This window comes from Falco punctatus, assembly GCF_963210335.1.
Source record: "Falco punctatus genome assembly, chromosome: 1".
Taxonomy (NCBI): Eukaryota; Metazoa; Chordata; class Aves; order Falconiformes; family Falconidae; genus Falco; species Falco punctatus.
The window spans coordinates 69258036-69283645 of record NC_137580.1 but is presented as its reverse complement, the minus strand read 5'-3'; the positions used below and the strand labels follow the sequence as shown (position 1 = coordinate 69283645).

At 41.7% G+C, this 25610-nt stretch overlaps 1 protein-coding gene across 1 annotated transcript in view; it reads left to right on the top strand.

Annotated features, from left to right (window-relative positions):
- The window catches only part of TET2 (tet methylcytosine dioxygenase 2), a 79525-nt gene that overhangs the window by 39078 nt on the left and 14837 nt on the right, over nt 1–25610 (top strand). The window contains exons 2-4 of the mRNA XM_080379700.1: nt 16129–19513; nt 21744–21834; nt 25431–25524. Coding sequence (XP_080235826.1) covers nt 16129–19513; nt 21744–21834; nt 25431–25524 — 3570 coding nt within the window. The remainder of the gene's footprint in view (nt 1–16128; nt 19514–21743; nt 21835–25430; nt 25525–25610) is intronic.

Genomic DNA, 25610 nt, shown 5'->3' with positions numbered 1-25610 from the left:
TGTAGGACAAAAGGTATAAGCATGAGATTTGCCTAGATATTCTTCCTTCCTCAGCAGCTCTGAAATACAACTAATGTTGAAATGAAAACAATAAAAACAACCAACTGTGAAGACTGTGGAACTGAGGAAAGAAAGAGATTTCTGACTGTCCATTACTGCTTCAGTTTCCTGCTGTAAAGCATTTTGCAATTATGCTTGTAAGATAGACACCAAAGTCATAGGATGTGAAAATACATACCTTTCTGAGTATGGAGTGTCTTTTTAGGAATATCCCTCTTATCCAAGACCTTGTGGTGTCATTTTGACTTCCCTGGGCTTTGTCTCAAATGCTTAGATGCTAAATTGTCACCAACAGAAATGCAGCAACACAGATAAGTGGGATTTTGGAATACACATTTAGGAGCAACACCGTATGGGGCCAGCAACTACTTTGTGCCTTTTAAAATCACTGAAGATTTTAAGTGAAGAAACACAGTTCCTCGTTTGTCATCTGTGGTGACTTGACTTTTAACTAAGCTTTGTGTCATGACCAAAAGGTAACAAGTGAGAACTGTGTAAATCTTCCCAGAAGATCATCTATTTGACAGTGTAGCTTTGTCAAATGCACTTTCTAGCTGTAACACTGAAAGAGAAAGCTGATGATCTTTGCTCTTTGGAGATGTCAGGTACATAATATTATCTGTCTTCTTCATTCAGATATCATAAATTTATTTTTTTCCCTTTGAGAAGATGAGAAATAGAGAAACTAGACTTCAAAAACGAAGTTTTTTGTTGTTTTTCTTTTTTTTAAAAAAGGGCTCACAGAAGAGTTTGCCTTCAAGCAAAAAATACAGAGAATGCAAATAAACATTGTCAAGCAATGAAAGACTTGGTATTACAAAAGAAGAGCACTGTGGGAGTTACTGGGGCATGACCAACATAAAAAATACCACTACTGACTACTTTTCCTGTTACTGAAAGTAGCACCTAATGCCTCTGTAAAATACGGTCTCTGCTCTAGTCAATGCCAGTTTTCCTGTCCATTGCAATAGATGCAAAAGTTTATGGCCCTCTTTTCCATGTATAGTACACGTAACTGAAAGTGTAAATAAAATAACAAATCACTTTGCACTTATTTAAATAGTTGTACCTCAAGCTAAATCTACATGATGGTAAGGCTGCAAATGAGTACTAAAGTTAACAACAGATGTTACAAAGTTAATTTAAAACTTACAAGTATAGCTATTTCTTTTACAATGTTTGTGAGTTGCTCATCCCTGAACTTCTGGTCAGAACCCCCACACACCCCTATATCCTGTATTACGTGCTCTGCTTTGTCACCCCAAGCTGCACGTGGTGTGTGGCCACTGTTTTGCAGGCACACAGGCTGTGATTTGAACAGGCAGATGCACAGCCTGTCACTTCTCATGTTAGGTCCTAAGTTTTCTAAGTATTCCAACAAAGAACTGTGCATAGATACAGACATAGTGCCTGCCAGGTGCCCGAAGGGGAGCCAAAGGTGGGAATAACATTTTGCAAGCTGCATTCCCCAGGGATGGAAAAGGTACTGGGGTTTCCCAGCTATGTCAGTCTGGGATGTGGTGGCAATTTGGCCACCCTAAATCCTTCAGGGAGAGTTACTGCTCAGTCTAACACGTGCACTAGTTACTGTCTTCATGTCTTCATGTGTGAAATGCAAATCTCTTAAAAGATAATATTGGCAGCACTTGCCTTAATTAATCTGGTTCTGTATATTATAAATATGTACCTTTAACAGAAAGAGGTAACTGAGTACTTAAAGTGCTTACAAAATGCGTTTCCTAAACTTTGTACATTGTTTCATATTGGTTACTGTAATTCCCCGTGAATCTGTATCTGTGGTTGTGACCTGTATGAGCAAAATAACTGGGGAAGGCTGATGCCCAGTTTTAGCTGGAATGTAAAATGAAGGCTAAGTGGTGTCACATGTAAGCCCCGGTATCATTCAGTAACCCACTGCTTGCTGCAGGGAGCAGGAGGGCTCTTCAGGGACAGCCTCAAAGACGTGGCTTCATAAATCCCACAGTCGGTATCTCAGGTCAGATGAGCATTCTCCTGGTACCAGGCTAGAGTGGGGGAGAGGATTTCAGTGCAAGTTGGCAGGGTCAGGGTTGTTCTGCACTGGGAGATACAGAGGGTGGTATCTGTATCTCAGAGAGGTATCCTATAAAGATTGATTGGAATCGAAGTTACTTGGGTTACTTTGAAACGAGTGCCATAGTTGCAAAGCATGAGCTTAAACTTTCAATTAAGAAGGCAGGCTTTTCTCATCAGCCATATCTGGAGGAATTAGCTTGATTCTCCTGCCTTTTTGGTCCCTTGAATCACTATTATAATTCTAAGCAACAGACAGAAAGCACAGAAGCTAAAACGCTGCAGTCATTTCAGCCAGAATTTCATGACAGTCCTCCTCTAACTCCTTTGCACACACAGGTATTCTGTATGTATCCTTTCGCTGTTTTTTTAACAAAAGCTTTTATAACCGGTAAAAATAGTGATAACTTTTAGTTCCACAGTCAATGCAAACTATGCAGTAAATTCCTAGCTGACCTGAGCAAGAGGGAAGCCTTCTGTAATAAACACCCAACCAAGGTCACTGCCTGCCAGTCCCTGGGGAGACAGGTTAACCCCAGCGGGTGCCTCAGGAGCGTCCCAATGAAGGGAGACTTGAAGACCAGGTCAGTTGGCAATCCTTGGTAATTTCATATCCAAACCCAGTGTTTGTACTCATCAAAGTCTTTAGCTCTAGTCTCTAGCTGCTGTGCTGCCTTCCTCCAGCTTCAATTTCCTGCAGCTCTGTGGAGCACATTCCCCCATCCCCATCCACTTCCTCTTGCTAACCTTGTCATGGAAAATCTCTCTCGAAACCTCTCTCTCTCTTCCTTGCTGCTATCTGAAGTACACCAATCTTTCCTCCAACACAAACACAATCTGAGACAGCAAACAGAGGGAGAGTTATTACTGCTGACTACATATTTTAATCTTTTATAGCAATTTCCTTTGTAATCCTGATCGAGCTTTTCAGTATTCGGTAGATGCAGGCTCTCACCAATGGGTCTCTTGTTAAAGGGACTGCAGATCCTTGAGCTTTGCATTTCCCTTCTCACAATCTAAAGCAATAGCAATGCTTACTAGCATCTAGTTATTTGCATGATAGCCTGTTTGACTGAATCAGGATTTAGAACCTAACATGCAAGAAGCGTCTCTCATATCATGGAGGTTTTATTTATTTGCAAGGATGTGTATGTTGTTAGAAAGCAGTTCCTCAGCCGTCAGCCCACAATACCAGACTGGTTTTAGCATAATCTCAGGATCTTTTCTCAAACTCATTGGCAGCAGCACCACTAGAGTTAAAGTGTTTTGGTCTTCTGTTTTAGCTTTAACATCTTTTTGCTGATTTCTGAGTATCTTGTTTTACAATAGCCTCCTTCAGGCAATGGAGTCCAGAGCAAAATTTAATCTTCAGAGAGCATAACAAAAGAAATCAGCCTTAGTTACCAAAAGATCATTAAGTAGTACCAGCTGTTTTTAAGACATTGAATTTTTTCAATGAAGCCAGAAAAACTGAAGCATAGACTAAGACTTTGTGCTGCCTGGTTATATTGCAGTGTATGAGGAAGTGGGACCGGAGGAAAAAGGGCAAACAAATATTTAACATCAGAGTAGCCAGCATCCTGATCATACAAATCATCTGTCATAAGCTCCTGACAGTTTGGAAGATATCCCTCCACACCTCTGGGAACAAGGGCTGGGGCAGGGAGCTCAGGCAGGGGGAAGCTGGGAGCTGCTGGGACCCCACTGGTTTCCAGGATTGGACTGGGACCCTGTGGGGCTGTGCTGACACATGCCCTGTATCACTCATGTGCCCGGGCCCGTGTGCTAGTCTGGCCCCTCCGCTTGAAGAGAGGAGCACAGTTTTGTTGGGACCAGCCACTGAAAGGACCTGAACAGTGCCAAAGGGAGAAGGTAGGAAAGTCTGGGAGGCATCAGCACCCTGAACATAGTTTCTAAACAACTTCATGGCATAATTTCCCTGAAGGACATGGCACATTGCAGAGTTGATGCACAGCAGTATGGGAACACATACCCAGTCTCTAGTGCTCACCTGATTTGCTTTAGTCCTCCACATGCAATTTTAGAGGTTAACTGCAGGTACTCCAAAATACTTTTTCTGCCCTTCTCATTTTTAGGTCTAATTTTAGGTGCAACTAGCTTCTCAGAACATTTGCTTAATCATCAATACCTATCATAAATTTTTAAGATCATTTTGGTTTGGGGAGCTGAGGCATGCTTCTGATTTATTACACATCAATTGCAGGCAAGCTTTTGTGAGGTAGATGAGGCTGTTAGGAAGGGTTGTTTGCCGGGGAGTGTAACGAGTAGATAAACTTTGCCATTCATCATTGTCCCCCACTCTTCCCACACTAAAATTATTAGCTCATTTTCTCATAATCAACCTGGCTGACCTTCCAATTGTTAACAAACCAAAAATAAAGTGTCCTTACTTGCATTTGACAGTGGCATGCATGTTAGCTTAAACGACTGCATTAGACATTTATCCAGATAGCTGTTTCCTCTCTTCTCCCAAACACGCCCACCCACCCACCCACCCGCCTTTTCTTTTTTGGAAAAGGAAAAGCAGCTGTTCATTGCCCCCTAAGGCTGTATAGAAGTAATACTACCAAGTGCAGACTGCATTGCATTTTCTTCTGAGCAAAACCGTTTGCATATGTCAGAGCTTAATGCCTGTCATCGTTCCTTTGCCCCCGACCCTGTTTTCTCCCTGATGTGTTTTGGGAGAGGCAGGGTGGAAGAAGGAGCAAAAATTTGTGTTGGCAAGAAAAGCAGCGACTGTGCTGCACAATCGCACTTCACGTACAAGGGCGCCCATAAGCTTATGGGAACTCAACCAGCACAATGCAAGGCGTTCATCCCTCCACCTGCATTCCTGAGCTCCAGACCACCACAGCTATTAGACTTCTGGCTGACAACTAGCCTGGCAAACACTTCGCATAACCTTGCCAGCCAGGAGCAGTTCTGCGGGACTTGTGGGATCAGGTCCTTGTTGCTGAAGGTGTGCATTTAAATAACGAAAACTCACCTGACCCTTTTGAGGAGGGCTCACCTGCCACACTTCCAAGGAAAAGTGAAGAGAGGCAATTAAAATGCTTCCAATCAATTTTCACCATCTGTAGTAAAGATGTTTACTTAAGGTGGAAAAATTGTCAGCTATGATTTATGAGTTCCATGCAAAGTAGTCCTGTATCTTAGATTTGTCTATAGTTCCCAGCTTTCTAAATCCAGTTGAGTGTGTACTTTTACAGTGGTGAGCTTTTCATCCACACTGCTTCTTTGTGCACTAGGCACGACTGTGTTACGGACAGACAATAATCAATTAGTGAAATGGTATCTTGTGACTGAGAATATGAAGTGGGCTTTGCGGGAACTGACAACAGCTCCTTTAACTCACCCATTTCTGTATGTCTCTGAAATACCCCAAAATATCAAAGGTCTTTCATTAGAGCTTCAAACTCTCTCAAATCCACACAGGCCACTGGATACCTCGGAAGACTATGAACTGATGTGAGCCGGCAGCAAATGGCGAGTTGCCAGAACGAAGAACAACCAACTGTTTTCAAAGCTTTGAAAATATTTGAAAAGGAAGGACAGAGAGAGGAGTGTTGCAGTTCCCTTCAGGACTGCTCAAATACCACTCTTCCAAGCGTCAGCTGCAGGAGGCTGAAAGTCTTAGCAAGAGTTAAAACACAATCTGCCAGTTTCCACACCCCCCCCTCCCTTTTAGCTTGGCGGCAGTGAATTTTCTGTCTCTTCATGTTGCATCTCGCCATGAAGAGGAAAATTTAAACAGGAGAAAGAATGTGCTTTGAATTATTGGAAATTAAAGGAAAGCAGGAATGCCAGCTCATTCTGGGATCCCAACCCTTTCTCAGCACAGCGATCCCAAGTTTTTATCCAGTCTTGTAATTTGGTTAAAGGGAGAAACCTTCATGTTAGAGCTGTGTTTTTAAACAAACATCCTGTTCACAAAATCTATAGACTTTTTACTGATTTCTAGTTTCCCTGAAACACCAAAGGGAGATTACACAGAAAGGCAAATGCCTGTCTCCCTGTAATAAACTTTTTTTCTCTAGTAGCTCTCTAACTAAATGTTTCTTGCCACAAAATACATAAAATTCCCCTATACTACCCATTTATGCTTAAACATTAAGAAGTCTTAAATGGCTATAAATAAAAACCACTTTCAATATAAGCGAGGATGTAACGAGATAAGAAGGAACTTAGAAATGGCCTCAGTTGTGTGGAAGCATGAACTGGAGTCCATCGCTTGATCCTCAGAACAGGGTTAATAGTGGTCTTGTGAAGAAAAAACTAAAAACTCTCTTGCCGACTAACAAAAAGCTAGAATTAGAAAGGGGGGGAAATGACCGTAGCCAAGATGGTAACTACAGAAAATCTGTTTTTTCAAGCAAACCTTAAGAAGCTAGGCTGTAACTCCTTGATAAATGTTGGCATGATGTGAAGTGGGTATCTCTTGACTTACAATTTGTGTGGGCCCTGGGCCATTTTATCTAAGATTAGTCAATGTCCAAGTTCTTTCCTAGCTTGTAGGTTGAGTATTCAAAATGAAAATGTAGTCCCACATCTTCATCTCCAACCTAAAACTGCAGGGGATGGCAACAGTACCCGTGCCAAGCTCTCTTGTGTGCTCAGAACCATGGCAAGGCAGTGCCAGCTCCCACGTTTTGTTTCTCTCCCAGAGCTGTGCTTTTATCAAGGTTAGATCTCAATTGCTTTTAGGTTGTCAGCTGGCTCTGGTCATCAAAAACACCTTGTCTTTCATCTCTTTTACATCTGGAGAGGCAATTGTAACTATTTTCTCAGATGTAGATTTCAGCAGGATAATCCATGCCATTGTTGCATGTAGATTGCAGTAACCCACATGAAAACTGCTCCTGAAGACCACACACAAATGCAGAAAGAAGCTGAATGGCAACCATAGCTCCAGGGAGCATCTTCTAATAGACCTCTAAAAATGCATTAGATTCTTATCTTCTGTGGTGCCTCAGCAACAGTGGAAGTCAGAAGAGGTGTTTGTGCCAGTAGCTCACAGACTTAAACATACTGAATTCAGGTTTTAAGGAAACAGCCTTCTTTATAAAGCTCTGCTAGAAGTAACAAGCTTGTTCTGTTGTTTTCAGTGTGATTTATACAGTCCCTTTCACACTGAGGGAATAAAACTGATTTTAGATACTAAGGGGAAAGCCAAGTTAATTCACACAGGTATTTGAAATACATAGGCACATATTATAGCTGCTTGTATATCAACCATCTGAACTCAGGGAAAATCCAGGAGAGTATGGCATGTGCATAAGGCCTCCAAAGAACAGGCTGTTGCATTTGCTTTGTGACCTCCGTGCATCTGGTCAGGGAACAAATGTTATGGATATAGATCCACCCAGGGAGGAGATCAGATGTCATGATCCAGGTCGTTTATTCTGTCTGAGAGGAGAGCATTAATAACAGTCTTCAGTTACACGGGGAGAAAGAAGCTACAGCACAGAAGAAAAAACTGTTCCATGAGTCTGTGGTCAATGGGAAGAGACGGTGTAGGTTTATGTTTTAAGTGGTAGAAGCTTTCTAATAAGTAAGATTAATGAAGCACTGCAGGTGACTGTGGGTTATTATGCAAACTTGATCATCAGAGACCTTTGAAAACAGGTTGGAGCAGACTGGTACAGGTCTGGCTGGTGCTGCCCTGGAGCTGAGGAACAGGGCACTCATCTCCCCAGGCCCCTGGTGAACCTATTTTCCCATGTGTTTATGAGCGATTGGTCTGGTTTGTAAGTCGTGCAAGGCACAAATTGGAAGGAAGAAAAAAAAATCACAAGTGGGCACAAACCCACATTTTTAAATCAAATCATGCCACAATTAAAACAGCACGAGATCTTTCCAAAGCAAGTACCCTTGTTTTGGCTCAACTCCTCCAACTTCACCATCTGGAAGCAAATCCCCAGAAGGACTTAGGAAACCATACAGGAACTGCAGTGGCACGCAGCATCTCACATAGGGACACAGGGGTATCTTGTGGCTCACCACCTCCAGCAGGGATCTCCAGCACCTGCCCCTTGGGTGTGCTGGTGCACACAGTACATGCTGCATTGCAAGGGAGCTGTCTCTGTGCTGCCTCTCATTTCTCAATGGCCAAGTATAGTAACCGACTATTGAGTTCACTACAGCATCCCAGCCTAGGTGGGGCAGAGGCACGAATAAAACTGAGGAGGGATGTGTAGAGGGGTGTAAAGGCTACCACAGTGAGACCAGTGAAGGGGCTGACACTTCAGGCCATGCTTTATCATTTGGACATGTGGGAACAACAGTTGAATAGAGTCATCAGCCCTGGTCTCTGCATTCTCCCCACTCTCCTCTTGGTATGACCTTCACCTTCAACTTTTGGAGAAGAAATTCAACAAAACTGCATTTCATTGAAAATTCTGTTTTCATCAGAACTGGGAGACCAACAGGATTTCCTATTTGAAGTTCAAAGGATAATGGAAAACAGAGCTGTGTTAATAGGCTTTCTGAGGATGCTGCAGCCCACAATGTTTTACTCTCTTCTATCAGTTCTTCCACCCACATGCTAAACAGGACCATTTCTATTCCTGTTTTCTAATGTTACTGCCCCAGCATGATGAAACCCTGAAATCTTCAGCTTGCCAGTAGTTTTTCCTTTGGGTCCTCCCTTTCTTCTTTATAGTAGGAGTGAAGAGAGCCAAGAGAATCTCTTCCACTGCTTCTAGTTCTCAGGGAGGATATACTACTTAATAGCAAATTACTTAACTCTGCGGGCAGCTGTGATGAAATCATCATGGATAACCAACCTTTGACTAGTGTCAGGAAGTCATCAATCCAAGAAATCCATGCTATATCCAGGTCTGAAGCCAGATGGACGAAGATCACAGAAACTGGAAGATAATGATGACACTGACATCTTGGTAACCTTCCCTAAATGGCGGGTTGATAACATCAAGTGTGTCTTGAAGAACGGTTCAACCACCAACACTTGCTTATTCTGGCGTGCTCACACACAGGCACGCTGCACTACAGAACAGCACGAGCAGTTAGCTATTGCTCTCGGATAGCTGATTTTAATCAGAGGCCAGTAGCATCATTACTGTTTGACATGTGGGGTAACTGAAGTACCAAGAAGAAAATTATCCCTCGTGTTTCTTCAGAAATGAAAACCAGGTCTGAGCACCAGCTGTGCACCTGATAACACTGCCCACCCTACCTTGCCAGCCTTTGCTCAACACACCTAATCTAGCATGATAATTGGCTGAGATGAAGAAAAAAAGAGACTTGGTTCTATTTTCCTACCTCAACATGTTTCCCTGTGTTGAATCCACAGGCGTGAACAAAAAACTGGTGAATTACCCAAATGACGTCTGGTGTGAGTCACAATTTGAAACAATTTTGCTGGTCAGACTTCACAGGCACACAACAGAAATTTCTCATTATATCCAAGCATAGGAGCATCTCGCTCCCAAAACCAGCAAAGGTGAAAGGGTGTTGTAGTTCAGCTTCCCTGTATTTGTGAAAGATGTGTAATAATCAAGGTGGTGCTCAATAAATTGAGCAATACTGGTCTTATATGTCAGCATACCAACACCCTAGATAATGTCAAACAGGCTAACTTGGGAAATAATACGGCTCTGTGCGATGGCACCTGGATCCACCACGCCCTACATCCAAACCACAGAAATGAGCTTACAACTGGCAAGGACAAGCATAGGTGCCAACCTCCTCTTGAATGTTCTGGTTATCACATTAGGAAGGTCCTTTTGCCTCTTAAATCCAACCTGATTCTGAATTTTGAGGTTTTGGGAAACATCTCTAACCTAGTCATACTACAGTGGCTTTACAAGTGACTAGAAGAGGTGTGTTGTTCTGTTAGAAGTGCTACATGGTACGATTAGGTGCAAAGTTTGTATAGGGCATAAATAACAAAAAAACAGGAACTGGAGAGCTGTGTGATGCAACATTATAATTCCTATTTACTCACATTTTATATTCCTGAATGCATTTCCCTCAAGTAATTTTTTTTCCATATTGTAGAGGCATTTAATTTTTGCTCCCTTTGATGTTATGCAATTGTTAAAATAGTGCAATTTTTTAATGTCTGGGTAAATATTATGCAGTATCCAGTCTTGTTGATAGTTATATAATATAGCAATGGGAAACCACTGTGCAGGCCAGTGTAGCTTTACTCTCTTGTCCTCTGCATTAAGGTAAAAAATTACTCTGATTCAAGTGTTTTTTGCAGTCAGGTTACTGCATCACTGAAATGCAAGAAAATAAATTGAGGGGGGTTTAGCACTAGTTGATTTAAAAATGCATGAATTATGAGGCTTCTGGCTTGGATAAGATTTAATGAATTATTAATCGTCGTATTTCACAAATCCCATGCTCTTCATTCCCTCATGTCAGCTTATATCTATATTTGTTAGTCACCATTTTCCCTGTAAATTAAGGATAGAATAGCTATAAATTAGGTAACAAATTTTAGCCATCCCACATTTTCTTTTCTATTTGACACAGATTATTTGTAGATCTAAATGCCAGAAAAGACAATTATATTCATGTAATATGACCTCCTGTAGAACACAGTCACAAAATCTTATCCAGTAGTTTCTAGATTAACCCCTTAACTGCTATTTATAGCCACAATCAGAAAGCAAAATGTGTATTTAGAAAAAAATGCAGCCCTAATGTAAAAACTTCAAGGGACATAGAAGGCACAGCATCCTTACGTGAGTTCTTTCCAAAGCATTGCTAATGCACTGAGTAAGTATACTATCCAAACAAAGAGACAGCTGAATGCAGTGCAAAAGGACCCCATTGTAAGCCACAGAGCCCAGCTAACAACAGAGTGTCCTTGTCCTTCTGGGGCCTCCTTTACATCTGCCTTGAAGTTTTGCTCTTTTCCTCAGCCACCACGCTTGCAGCGAGGCAGCAGTGATGCTGGTAGGGAGCAGAGCAAATCCTTAGGGCGTGCTGTGGGATTCAGAACCTCAATCCATCTTGGATGTTAATGCAATCTCTCTTTCAAATCTGCTTTGGACAACAGGGTTAAAATTCTCTCCCGTGGATGCCTTGGCTTCAAGAAAAGCATGTTAAACCTGTATTTAAACAACAGGCCCACGTGGGGTTTGGTTTCTGATGGTATTTTATTTATTACAAACTACCAGCAACCCTGGCTTGGGAAGAAGCTGTTCTGTGAATGGCAAACCACCCAGAGTCTGGGCAGGCATACACAGGGTCTTGCCTCTCCCATTAGTTTCCACATGGAAGTTTGCTTTGTTTCTCAGCGTATAAACACAGTGCACCTTAAGTGCAAACATACAGGAAATCCTTAAACTATGCCACAGTTTTCATATGTGCAACATTTTATACCAGCAATAATGGAAATGTCTCACTAATAAGGGGCTTTGATGTGTTACATTGCCCATTAGCTATCTGAGTTGACTGCACATCTTTTCTCCTCTAGTGACATTTGCAGCTTGCTTACACGTGTTGACCTAAGGTACGGCTGAAGCAACTGCTGCTTACTTAGGCCAGAGAAAAATTACATCCCATGATAACTACATGGCTATAAATCATGGTGTTGAGCATCGTTTTAACTGCTTACACATCTTGTTCAAAAGTTTAAAAAGAGAAAACTTTGACACAGAGTTAATCAGAAACAATTTTGCATGTATGCAAGTCCAGAAGATTTAAGGTTTTAGTACAGAAATTGAGCTTTCTGATAATGCCATGCAGAAGCGTCCTTACTTCAGAATAATGCTACTCACGCTTTTTCATTCATTCTTGAAATAGGGAAAAGAAAACCCTTCGCTTAGGACCTTTTTCACTTTTTGGAAGTTCAGGATTTAGACCTCTTTGCCAGCAGCATGAACTTCAGAGGAGAGAAGCAATGCACAGCAGCATGTAATAACACATAGCAAGTGAAGCCAGAAATTAAGCCAGCTACTGTACCCAAGTGATAGGAGCAGGGGAATGTAAGCAGAAATACAACTTAGAAACTGGAGTTTGGCAGATCAGATTCACCTCCTCCCTAGAAACTGATACAGGGGTTTCTTGTCTGGGAGCAATTTAGACCTGTGTCATCTGGCGATGGCAGAAGGGTGCCAGGAGGATGGAGGCTGTGGCACTGCTCCAAGAACAACCCAGCAAGCCATCAACAAGCTCACGGGTGTCCGACTTCGGCTTTCTTGAGTCTCCTCCTAATAATCATTGAAGCACAAGTCAGCTGAGGTCATGATCTGAGAAGGTATATTTCTGATGGGGAGAAAAACCTCTGAGGAGATATATTTCTACCCCAGCTAACCCCAGAAGGGGAAACAACCCACCTGACATCCCACCTTTTGGTCCTTTAGGGCCATGAGCCACAGCATCCCCCCTGCCCTACTTTTTCTACTGGGAATCTTGCCCAGCTTTGCAGAAGATTGTACTACCTTGCAGTAGGTGTATTTGTCACTTTGCAATCACAAACTCCCCAGATATGGGTGCTATCTAAAATAAGGGATGAACCTCTAGAACCATAAAAAAGTAAAGATTTTCTGTGAAAGAAAATGACATAACTAAGAGTACTTTTGTTGCCGCAGAAATCTTTGTTGTGCCCTTAACAGCGCCTTCCACAGTCTTTTGGTATTCCTGTATTGATAGAGGTGCCAGGAATACACCAAATTTGCCCATAAAAAAACCCCCAAACATCTGATACTCTCCTTCAGTACCTAGTTTCCAGTTTGTGCCCCGTAGGTGGTAAGAAATAAATGTACATACATTGATTGCATCTGAAAAAAGTCAGATGGTGGTGGACTGAATTCTGACTTGAATGCGTACTGGTGGGATGAGATGGTGATCCATTTGCACAGTAATGTGCTATATTTAAGTCATGCATCGTGGCATCTTCAAAGAGGCCAGTCATAATTATGATGGATTAGACTGCAGAGTCAATCCTAGATGCAGTAATTGTTTCACAGATGCTGCTGATGTGACTTGAATTTCTAATGAATTATAGCTGAAGAAAAATATGTGGAGCTTCTAAATGGTCTGGATAAAATACAGTTATAGGAAAGAGGAAAAAGGCTAACTGCTATGCTTAGGGAAAAGCAGATTTACTTTGAGAGGCAGACAGTTCATCCCACAACAATTACAAAGAGCACAGAGACCTTGTAAGGCACAACCAGGTCTACTTACTAGTAGCATCAAAAATATCTTTATGGTGTCTCAGTTAAAGCCAGTAATAAAGGTATTGCTGCCATTTGTCTTTTGCCAGTTTTAAATTACAAATAATTGCTGTGAATTGTAGCTCCTTGAGCAAGATTTGACTCAGGTGTGTCTTGAGGATTGTGAATAATTGAGTGTAGACAGAGAGAGTAAGAAGTATAACACAGTCGTACAATCCTAGATGGATTTCAAAGAATGCAAATCTGGCACTTTTAATCGATGAATTAACTTTGTATTTCAAAGAACCAAATGATTCCCGTGTCCTTTACAATGTCTAAACCAGTGTCTTTTACTCTGAGGGTGATCAGGATTTGGGGGAACTGATTGACTCATACCATGAAGTCTTTGAGAATACTGTGAATAATAGTCCATGCCACACAGTGAACATAACCTCATGTTTTTTGAGATCAACATGCACCTAAGGCTCTGTTTTGAAGCACAGATGTGCTCCTTTGAGAGATTTACAAGCTAAGTTTAGAGAAGTCAGGCAGCCCCCACTTCTAAATAAAAAGATATTTTTACCTATCGGTAAGGAGTTGAGAAGAAAGATTGTCTGGGAACTCTCAGAAGGAATTTAGTTGCAGCCCACAGGGTACACCAGAACACAAGCAGCGAGGCAGACTTTCAGGCCCAGAGGAAGTTTCTCACAGCTCAGTCACACAGACTAAAACTTTTTAAAAAGAAATAAATATTTTAGAAACAGCTTGACAGCACAGTGTTAATTATTATGGTGCCTTTTATTTCATTTCATACTTGTGAAATACAGCAGCCCACACAATCATGTCTGAGTTGAGGTTCAGCAGCAATTTCCAGGTATGAAAGGTGTGAAGGAAAAGAATGGCTTACAAATTAGGCTGACATTTTATTTTTGAGATGCTCTGGGAGCATCATTCTGTTGCCCGGCCTAGAATGACACATCGGAGGAATACTTTTCATGGTGCTTTCTGTTAAGCATGGAATATCGTCTCCCTTAGAAAGCTGCAAAGTCTCGTGTCTTGTGGTACTTTAAAGCTAGCTTGGGAAATATACTGAAATATATCTAGAATGGAAGAAGCATACCTTACCTTGTCAAGAAAGTAAGTGAGAGGGGCAAACATTCTTTTCCATCTCCCTATTCTTAGCTTTCCCTTCAAAAACACTTTTTTAAAGTACTGTTACTCACAGAGAGAACTTGCTTACTTCTGTCATACAAAACGTAGATTGAGTACAGAAAGAAGAAAAAAACTTCAGGAGGTCAGAAGTAAATGTAAAACCAAGTTTGGTATAAGGAGGAAGTGCACAGAAGTCATCATATAGGTGCTTGCCAGTCAAAATGTATGTTTGAATTGTCCTGATACTGAAATCAGAGCTGCAAGCAGAGGGGATTCTGCTGGATGTAATGAATCTCATGAATTAATATCACTGAAAAAAAAATTTTAGAATCATATTACTCAACTACGTAAGGCAATACTGAACTGAAAACTATAAATTAGATGTTGCTTAGCATTAAAAAAAATAAAAACAACAGTGTAGGATAAATACATAAGCAGAGCAATATGATAGGAGAAACTTTTCAGTATAGTTTTTCTTCCGATGTAGTGGCAATACCAGACACATGTAGTGCTTCTTCTGACTTTGCAGTCAAACCAGGGATGACCTGGTAATGGAGAGCCCTTCAGGTTCCCCTTTATGCAAACTAAAAATAAAAGCTTTAGGACAAAGACATGCATGAGTCCAAATTTTCTCTATGCAATCCCACATCTGTAAGACTCTGTCAGCCCGTCTTCTGTCATTTGTGACTGGTTAAGAACCATATAGCCAACAACAAATAAATTACAAGCAGTCAAACAAGGGCTTTATCGAAGTTCACTGGGATTGTGAAACCTGGGAAGATCCATGTGAACAGGATTAGCTTGTCATGATACGGAATTTGTTCACTGCACATTGTCAGTACTGTTATCCAGTGAAAAACTTTATTTTATAAATAAAATATAAAGACTGTGTGAGAAAATGGGTTTTCCATCCAAACAAAGAAGGAAGGAGTCCTAGCTCCACAGCTGTGGGGCTCAGTTCAAAACCCATCTGCATAGTTTAAGCCATGCTTGATGTCTATATGTAAATTTGAAAGGATATTAATACCTGAAAAAATACCACTTTCATCAAACCTTTCAGGAATCTCTCGATTTGTTTCTGTCAACGTTACCAAGATGTTGATGAACTGTAAGAGTTCCTATGGACAGCAGTCAAGTGTGGCAGTCTCACACGTGTTGTGCCTCTTGCATGGTCTTTAGGAATGCCAGTTTTAAAAGGCCTTGTCAGACAGCTGAAGACAGAAGAAAGGAGGTTTTCCTCTCTAACTGGCAAGCTTGGTGGCAGTAATCCTTCAAGTCACACGAAAGAGGTTTGGCACACTTAATCAAATAATGGGATTAGCACCAAGTCTGGGAACTATGGTTTTGGCATGACTTTTGCCTTACCAAGGACAAAATGTGATGACAGAGGAGTCTTAAGCAAATAATTCAAAAGCAGAGAATACTTTTTGCACCATTAGGAGAGATTTTTTGTTGAAATATCTGCTTGTGCGTAAATAGGAGTAAGGAGCCACTCTGTATTTTCATTCTCCTTTGATCTTGAAGAACAAACTTTTCAAGAAAAAGGGAGACAGTGAAACATCCCTCAGGTGTGCCTCTGAGCTCATGTTGTGTGTGGAAGCTGGTCAGAGTAACGGGGTGTTTGAATGCTGCAGGAATTGTTGATAATTAGCTGTTCATCAGTGGAAACTAAAATTGACTTACATTCTCTCCTGTTCCTTTTCTCTTTCAGATACGTTCAGAGGGTAGCCTTGTGGATGGCCCCGGAGCAGGCCAGATGGAACAGGACAGAACCAACCATGTTGACGGCAATAGATTGAGTCCATTCCTAATATCGCAATCTTCTCATGGGTGCCAGGCAGAGCCTTCTGTGGTGAAGCTACAGAATGGAAGTCCAGCAACAGAGAGGCCTGAAGTTGAAGTAAATGGAGACCACAAGCGGCTATTCATTAAAAGCAACTATGGAGTGCCCCACCTGAAGGGAAGTCCAAACAACCGTGTTAGCCCTGACCTTTTACAAGAAAAGAAAGTATATTCCAAATATATGCAAAATGGTGGGATAAAACGCACTTTTAGTGAGCCCTCTCTGTATGGACTTCATGAGAACAAGAAAGTGAAACAAGACAAAGAAGTAAATGGAGAAAAAGCTGAGCCAGAGGATAATAATGAAAAACCAAGCGTTTCCAATTGTTACAGTGAGAAGAAACTGAAAAGTTTTACAGGACAAGAAAATGAAGCTTCAGATTTCATACAGTCTACAAGACACAACAGTGGTGGTTCAGAAAACCCTCATGACCTCCTGATTCAGGATGAGCAGGAGCGGGAAAACGTTCATTGCCACAACAGGGACATTGTCTTACTACTTAAGAACAAGGCAGTGCCAATGCCTAATGGTGCTACAGTTTCTGCCTCTTCCATGGAAAGCATGCATGGTGAACTCCTGGAGAAAACACTGTCTCAGTATTATCCAGAACATGTTTCCATAGCAATGCAGAAGAACACATCTCATATCAATGCCATTACCAGTCAGGCTACTAATGAGTTGTCCTGTGAGACAACACATTCATCCCATACCTCAGGGCAGATCACTTCCCCACAGACCTCAAACTCTGAGCTGCCTCAAGTGCCAGCTGTAGTGGTTACTGAGGTCTACAACACAGAAGACTCCAGTAAACCACCTGTATTGCCAGGTAGCTGTTCACTTCAGAAACCAGAACTACAGCTACAACAACAGATTCCAGGCTATGATCCACACCAGTTACCCATAGGAAACAGTACTGTTCGTGGAAGCGTAGGGCAGGTTCCCAACCAAGACCTCTCTCTAAGTTCCAGCAGTAACCTGCAGGCTCAGAGTGCCACTCTGGAAAGGTTTTCTGAGCAAGCAGAAAAAAATGGTGCTTTCTTTAAACAGAACTCAATGTTTCACAAAGATTCCTCCGCTCCTCCTGCTCCGGAAATGAACAGTGCACAGCCTGTCATGGTGCGAGAAGGACACCATTCCTATGACAACAGATGTGATGAAACTCTTCCTGGGGAGATAAAGGATGAAGGGCAACAGCAGGGACCAATGTCAGAAAGTCCCAGCCTCAGCCAAAAGCAACTGCACCCTCATCAGAGACTTCCACAGCAGGCACAAACCTCACAAGATGTCAGTGAAAGCAACCCGCAAGCTGCTGTGGCCGCCTCAATTCAGCAGCACCCAGAAATGACGCCGGCGTCGGAGCCTCCCCTCCAAAACCTGCAAGCGCGTGGAAGTGAGGATGAGTTGCAGCAACACTACCAGCATTTCCCAGGACAGGGAGAACCTGAGATTCCTCTCAACAAAGCAAAGGACCAAGTGAAAGAGCCTGTGCAACAGGCTCAACATTACTCAAAACCAGCCTGGATAGAACTGGTTTCTACCCAGTTCCGCCAGGGAGAGCCTCCCCAAAAGCCCAGCGAGGCATTATTGCGGTCAATTCTTCAATTCCAGGCAAACACAACAAAAGCAACCTATACAAAACAGTATGCTGGAAGTCCTGATGCATTAAAGGGGCCCTCAGGACAGCCCCAGAGCCAGAATATAATGCAACAGGAACAAACTCCTCTGCTGTACAAAAGTGAGACCTCCCAGCTGCAGCCGCATCCCAAAGCTGACCAGCAGCTGCCGTTCCAGAAACACTCACCGCAGCCACAGCTCACCAAGATGGATTCCCTACTCAAGTCCCAAGTGCAGCAACACCCTCCGCAGCAGCTCCGTTTCCAGCAAAGTCCAGAACAACAAGCTGAACAGCCTTTAGGGGCCCTGTTGAAACAGCAGCACTTGAATCCCCAGCCGGGAGAAAATGAGCAATTCTTGCATTCACACATATTGCAGCAGATGCTTCAAAAACAGGCCCAGCAGGTGCAACTGCCACGCAGTCCGCAGCTAACCCCAAACCAGCAACAGGCTCTGCAAATGAAAAATAAAGGCCTGCCCCAAACTGTTTCCCACTCCCAAAGTAATGCTGAGCAGCCACTAGACAGGGCATCCTTCAATCAGCTTAAAGCAGATGAATGCTTTCAAACTGGGAATAAGTACATGAAATCAGCTGCATTCCCGCTGCACAGCCCTCAGCTAGGCCTAGAGCAGGTACAGAGCATGAACAACAAAGCTCCCCTTTATGCTCAGAAAGCAAATGCTAGTCTTCAGCATCCCTGCCCAAACAACATGCACTTGATTTCTGAGAAGAAAGAAAACGCCACAAATATCAAACACTTTGGAGCCAACAAAATGCAGGACTTGCAACATGTGCAGTATTTTTCAAATAACTTGACCGCAAAGCAAGATGTGAATCACTGTTTTCAAGAACAAGAGCAACAGACACAACAAGCTTCAGTTATACAGCTACCACCACTCCAGCAAACACAATGCTACAGTGGTGGTCTCAACCAAGATGTCCCGAGCCAACAAGTCACGCAGATTCCTCAGCGGTACTTACCACTCAGCCAGCAAACTGCCCCACACTCCCAAGACCAGAGAGGCTGTCATGTGCAGTCCCAAACCCCTAAGGATTTTCAAAAGCACGCTGCTCTAAGGTGGCATCTCTTGCAAAAACAGGAGCAACAAGCATACCAGCAACCCAAAACCGAGATTGGTCCCAGTGCAGCGCGCAAGCCTATAAAAACTGAGGCTGGCACAAAGTCTAATGTCTGCATGCGTCCATTAGCTGGACAGCTGGAAAACAAAATGTGGAAAAAAACAATTAAACAAGAGAATCAGCACTTTGGCTGCGAGAGCATGCAACAAAAGAGCATCATTGAGACAATGGAACAGCAGCTGAAACAGATACAGGTCAAATCACTGTTTGATCACAAGACTTTTACTATCAAATCACCTAAACATGTGAAGGTTGAAACAGCAGGCCCTATTACCATCCTGTCAAGAAATACCAGTGCTGCAGATTTTGACACTCAGACCCCAGTCTTAGATCAACAAGCAAACTTGTCTGCTGAGAAAACCCCGACCAAAAGAACAGCTGGAACTGTTCTCAATAATTTTTTAGACTCACCTTCCAAGTTATTGGATACTCCTGTAAAAAATTTATTGGACACACCTGCCAAAACCCAGTATGATTTCCCATCTTGCAGCTGTGTTGGTAAGTGCTGAGATGTACTAAAAATATACTAGTTCACAGGAAGGAAATGAGCCTTCGAGCTGGGATCATGGGGTTAGTTGGATGTTTTTGTTGGAAGATTTTTTGGGTTGGTTTTTTTAGAACATTAATTAGCAAAGACTTACAAAATTGCAGTTTTATGTAGTTATGCCTACTCCCCTTACCCAACCCTACACACAGGCCCTTTCTCAATATTTCATAAAGCAATTACCTATTTGATTTTTCAGTCAGAATGCTTATGGCCAGTAATGTATCCCCTCACATCCATTCTCCTTGAGCAGCAGACATGTAATGACAACACGCTGATAAAAAGTAGGTCATAACTTTATAATCTAATCTATTTGTCAAGGTTAGATATAGCATTTATAAAGTATGTCTTGGGTCCAAAACTTGAGATCCTTACACCATTTTTTGCTCTTAACAGTGAAATTGCTGAAGTTTCCCTGAGTAAAGCCTAAGCAAAGAAGGGATGACAGATTATGCCTCACTTACTGCAAGAGTTTATCCTCCCTTTCACACACTTGTCTCCTGCAAGGCTAAAGAGATCAGCATTTTCTTAGAGGAGTTACACAAGCAGCATCAAAAAAGCAGTGAGGGGGACCCTCAGTGTTTCTTCATGGTGTACCCGATCTCCAAAAGCCAGAAGAATAGAGCAGAGGGAAGCAAAGCAGAGTGACCAGCGTGGCCCCATAGCCAGAGCTTCCATCCAGCACTAACTCTGCACACAGCCAGGTCTAACAGGCACTTTCAGACTAATGGATTAATTGTTCAGGCTGCGACAAAATGGGCTGGGCCGCGGGGAATCTTGTTATAGTTTCACTTACAGGGATTTTGTACCAGCTACTTAAGAGGAAAGTTGAACCAATAATCCTCCAAAACTGCAAAATGGACCTTTTTTGCCTTTTCAAACTCTTGGGGCTATGTCTCAGAGATGATCCATGGGAACAAAAAGAGGAGGTAGTGGATTTCCAAAGCTCCAAGGAGGAAAACTGGAAGCCAGTTCCTTGCTGTTCTTTGTTGGTTTATAAGAAACCTATAAAATGTAGGTACAATTTTTTTTGAAAACACTGAAGTTGTTTGAGGTTTTTTTCTTGAGACAGTTTCTCCGATGTAGTTGGCACAAGTTTTTCTAGCAATCATTTCATTATCCTCACCACTTTTTTAGCCAGTACTGCAACTACTAAGTGCAAGAGCTTATTCTCCACTTGCATTGTAATTCTTCAGTCTTAGCAGATTCTCTAGGAAATCAAGGAGCATGAAACTTAGTTCCTGTCCTCTTTGAAGAATCCAGTGCTACAGCGTGATTGAAAGGGTTTATTGCTTTTTCCTACTAATACTTGTCCTTAGGAAGATTAAATTACGCCATTCCCCCATTGACACATTCAGGTTTATAGCATGCTTTCATCATGCTTCTGGAGGCTGTATGTCAAGAGCAGCAGCACGTCATCCAGCCTTTGGAGTTAGCATGGCAGAAAGCATAAAAGTCAGCCCTCGGACAAGTCAGCACAGCTCCACCACCTCCTTCTGAACCCAAGCAGAGCCTGGCCATTTCTTTCTCACTGCTGGAGCCTGCCTCCTGGTATCAAACTAAACATATAGCATATGTTCTGATCTTACCTACACACAGAAAACTGAGGCCACATTCTTAGCATACAACCATTTTGACTAACTCTTGTGCAGGATTTCTTTCAGCAAACTTGCTTTTTTTCATTTCATGAAGTCTTCTTGTGGGTGGCAGAAATTCTCTAGGTAACCTTACTGGCAACTTTCTCAAGCTGTAGGTTCCTACACTGTAACATGTCTGCTGAAAAACAAGTACTGTGAACCTCCCTAATGTCAGTATTGCCATTGTTATCCCATTTATCCTCCTTTCCAGATACTGGGAGAGAAGGAAGTGGGAGAAGGAGAAACAATTGTTTGGTGATAACAGGAAAATGCCTTTTGAATTTCAGTGTAGAGCCTGAGATGTGAAACAACTGTTTGTGCTAGCAAAAGGCACACAGCCCGTATCACAGCTATTTGCAGGATTAGCCATGTGCTTTGCATGTTTTGTACAAATTGCGTGGGCATACTTTAGACATAAGTGTTTGAAAACTCTGACCCCAGACCCATACAGCGGTATTCTAATAAGCTAGATGTAAGCTTTGCAATGTGACTTTTTACATTAAGGAATTAAGCCTTGAAGTAATAACCTTTATTTTGTTTTAAACAGAGCAAATTATTGAAAAAGATGAAGGTCCTTTCTATACCCATCTAGGAGCCGGTCCTAATGTGGCAGCTATTAGAGAAATCATGGAAGAAAGGTAATTAGTGCAAAGGCACAGGGCAGATTAAAGTTTATCCTTTTGTGGATGTCAGAATTTTTCCAGCTTTTGCACATAAAGAAATAAACAATTGCAAATCAAGTAATTACTTGTAGGCTTAGCTCCTCCAGTGTTGCCAACATTACGCACTGTGCTATTCACCAGAGAGTCACAATATTTGACAGGGCTAATAGTCTGCTGGCTGGCACAGGCTGCACACTTTGAGACAGATGCCAGCAAACCCAAGCAGGAACAAGTATTCACCAGCCTGCCAAGCAAGACGGTTGGCAATGGTTGTAAGAGCAGGCATGGACCTGGTGTTCCCTCTGGGTAGGAGGACGCCGAGGTAGAAGAAAGATGAAGAACAGAATTATCAAACTCCAAAATGAGCACACCCCCCCAAATTACTAAGTATATAGTACAGGCCTAAAGGGCTACATCTAAATCAGTCATGTCCAGAGGAGTGCCACAAAATTGTTGGGTAGGATTTCAGCCCAAGAATCTATAAGTAGTTTTGTGAAAAAACATCCCCTTCCTCGGAGTATTGCACAAAACCAGCCTTACCTTGATTGTGGACAGTCCTGTATCATCTTGCATCCCATGATAGATGTATTCATCCAAGCCAACCAAACCAGGAATTTTGAACAGCACAGAATGGTTACATGACCTGTGCTGTTTGAAAATATGTGTAAGTGCAAAACCCATTAGCTTTTTTAAGGTATTTAAATTAAAAACTGTCACAAAAGTGACTTCTGCACTGTGAATTCTGCATTTCTTATAGCTTTTGGCATGCATAGACATTAATTGTCAGATTTTTAGAGGTATCTGGGAATTCAGTCCCCCTTTGAACAAACAAGCAAACAAAAAGCTTCCCAGTAAGTCAAAGACAGATGGGAATTTGATTGATAATACCTTTAAAATCTGGACTCCAGAACTGCAAAGAAGCTGGAGCTAGTTGCAGAACCAAAAGCAAATGAGCATTATTGCAGGGCTGTGTCTGAGCTAAGGAGCAGCATTTCTTAGCAAGGTCTGTCAGCTTGTGCTCATCACTGCACAACCATGGGCCACTTAGGATTTGCCCTAATAATCCAAAACCCTTTGGATTACCTCTAAATCCTAAGGTCCTTTCTCTTTCTTTGAATCTCCTTCCCTGTGACTCCTGTGTGGGGCTTGCCCCAATACTTGTTTTCAGCTTTGTGAGCACCTTGAATGCATGTAAGCTACATAAATTAGCTTCTTCCTGTGAAGAGGGAGTGAACACTGACTCTCCTGAGAAGCTTCTTACAATTTGTTATCTCCATAGCTCTCATTGACTGGTTAATTCTTTAGTATTTACAAATAATAAATAAAAGGAAAGTCATTCATGTCATGATGTCAATTATTAGAGATGAAACTTTTTTCATTTCTTTACTTTGGAATGTAGTTTTTCATCCTTAATATTGACCTCACCTTTTTTCTTTTTTTTTTTTCTTTTTTTTCTTTTTTTTTTTTTTGCATTTAATTTCATTTCATGTTGGCAGAAGGAAATCCTGAGAGATTATAGATAACATGCATCTACTCAGCCAGGTTCAGCAGAGTATAGCAGCAGCCACTTGAACAATGGCTAGTTTTCAACTGTTCATATGGTATGAACTGTGTGATTCTCTGACTGAAGAACTTCAGAACTCTTCCTCGTTAGTTAATTTTGTATCCCCAAGTTAAAAAAGCACTGAACTATAAAAATACTCTCAAGCACATGTGTGCAGTTGGTGACACTAATAACACTTGAAGCACTTTTAAACAGGCTTCCATGAATTGACTTTTAAGGTATCAGCACTGCCAAACACACCAGGATTGGGGTTTAGACTTGCAGTTAATATTTTAGCTGTACCAGAACAAATTTCTTGCAGGATCCATGATGGATACATACATTTTACCTCTTTCTTCTCCCAATCCTACTTCACACTCAGTGAGTTTTGCTCTGGTTTTAAAGCCAATCAGCACTGGCCTAAAAGCAAGCATGACAAACATCAGGCACAAATTCTTTTGTGACAGTGGAAAAGATTTGAGACAAAGTCCATTTCATTTGCAGTGTGTAACATACAATGTATTTTTATAGCGGCATCTGCACAGTTGTCCTGCGGTCCAGATTAGCAAATTAATAGAAAATGTTAAGTTTTTAAATTTATTTTTTTTAAATGTGGTTAATTAAAGAAAGAAATGTATACTAACATCCAAGCCTAAGTAGGAAAAAGTGACCTAACGGTTGCCTGCAGAACATGTGTAGTACAAGTTGATTTTGTTTGTATAATTTCCTGTGACACTGAAATTTCACAATGAGATCACATCTAAAAATAAGCATTCTTCATTTCCTTTACAGGACAGAAGTTTAAATACAAATATTTGCTCTTAAATATATCACCAAGATTTTAGTGCAAAAACAAGAGGGACGAAAGGTCAAAAGTTCTCAAGGCATCATTAAATGTGTGCGCAACAGGAAGGAACTATCTTGATTGCTCTATAGGTAACAGGCAAAGAACAAGGAGATTGTGATTTAGTCCCCACACTTGGTTATTAAAAAAAAAAAAAAAAAAGTTATGCCAATGAAAGCATCAGAATTCAAGAAATAGTGATGGAAGTGCAATTTCTCTGGTCCCCAAAATGCAGCCAAGTCAACACGGTAGCTGGATCTGTAATGTTGCAGACCCTGCAGTTTCTAATGCACGACCTCACCTGAGACCTGGTGCGCTCTAGGGCTCAGCAGTGGGCACCCCCCACCTGCAGCAGCCCAAGGAGAGGCCTGGCCAGAGAACATGCCTGGAAATGGCTTAACAGGTCTGATGCTTTTTATTGATTCAAGATTTGCTTCACTTAGCACTTGCTGCATATTTCTACCTGGTCCATCAAAGGACATGGAAAGTGAATCGCATTTGCTCTGGGCAAGAGCACTACTTGCATGTGGGGCTAGATTCTGCCTTGATGGCATAATCACCTTGATTAAATGCTTCAGCAAGAGCTGAGCTTACCCGCTTCAGTCTCAAAAAGTCACAAACGGCATCATTTGAGGGCACCTGGTGTTCCCAATGCCATATAGAAGTCAGGCAGAAGTAAATAAGTAATGATTTATGAGCAGATGATAAAGGAAATTAATCACAACTTAACTGATTCACACTGTATCCAAACCAGAAACAAGCACAGAAAATTAATAATGAATACTGCATGCCAGCTGTTCCATGACAACATAATTATATACATTTCAGAGTAACAACTTTAACCCAGAAATTAAAGAAAAATGTGAAATTCATGCCCAAAATAGAGAGACTTAAAGTCCACTTTTCAAAATTTCATCTATAAATTCTCTACAGCAACAGTTAAAAGATTTGGGAATATTAATGTGATATGGATCATTTTTACTCATGCATGATGAGTTAAAGACATTTGCCCCTTTCAACATATCAATCCACCACTATAATAAAATCAGCAAGATAAACCGCATTGCACATCCTTCCCCTGTAATACTCAGTGTTTATTAAGACTAGCAAATGTGCTCCATTCTTTTCAGTGTTCATGCAGAACCAAATGAATCTCCTTACTGTACATATTTTTGTTTGTTTAAGATTTGGACAGAAGGGTAAAGCTATAAGGATTGAGAGGGTTGTCTACACTGGGAAAGAAGGCAAAAGTTCTCAAGGATGTCCAATTGCTAAATGGGTAAGTGATGTACACAAATGTTAAGACTAATCTAGTTCAGTATGATGGTTCATGTAAGCAGACAGCAGTGACATGTCCTGATAGTT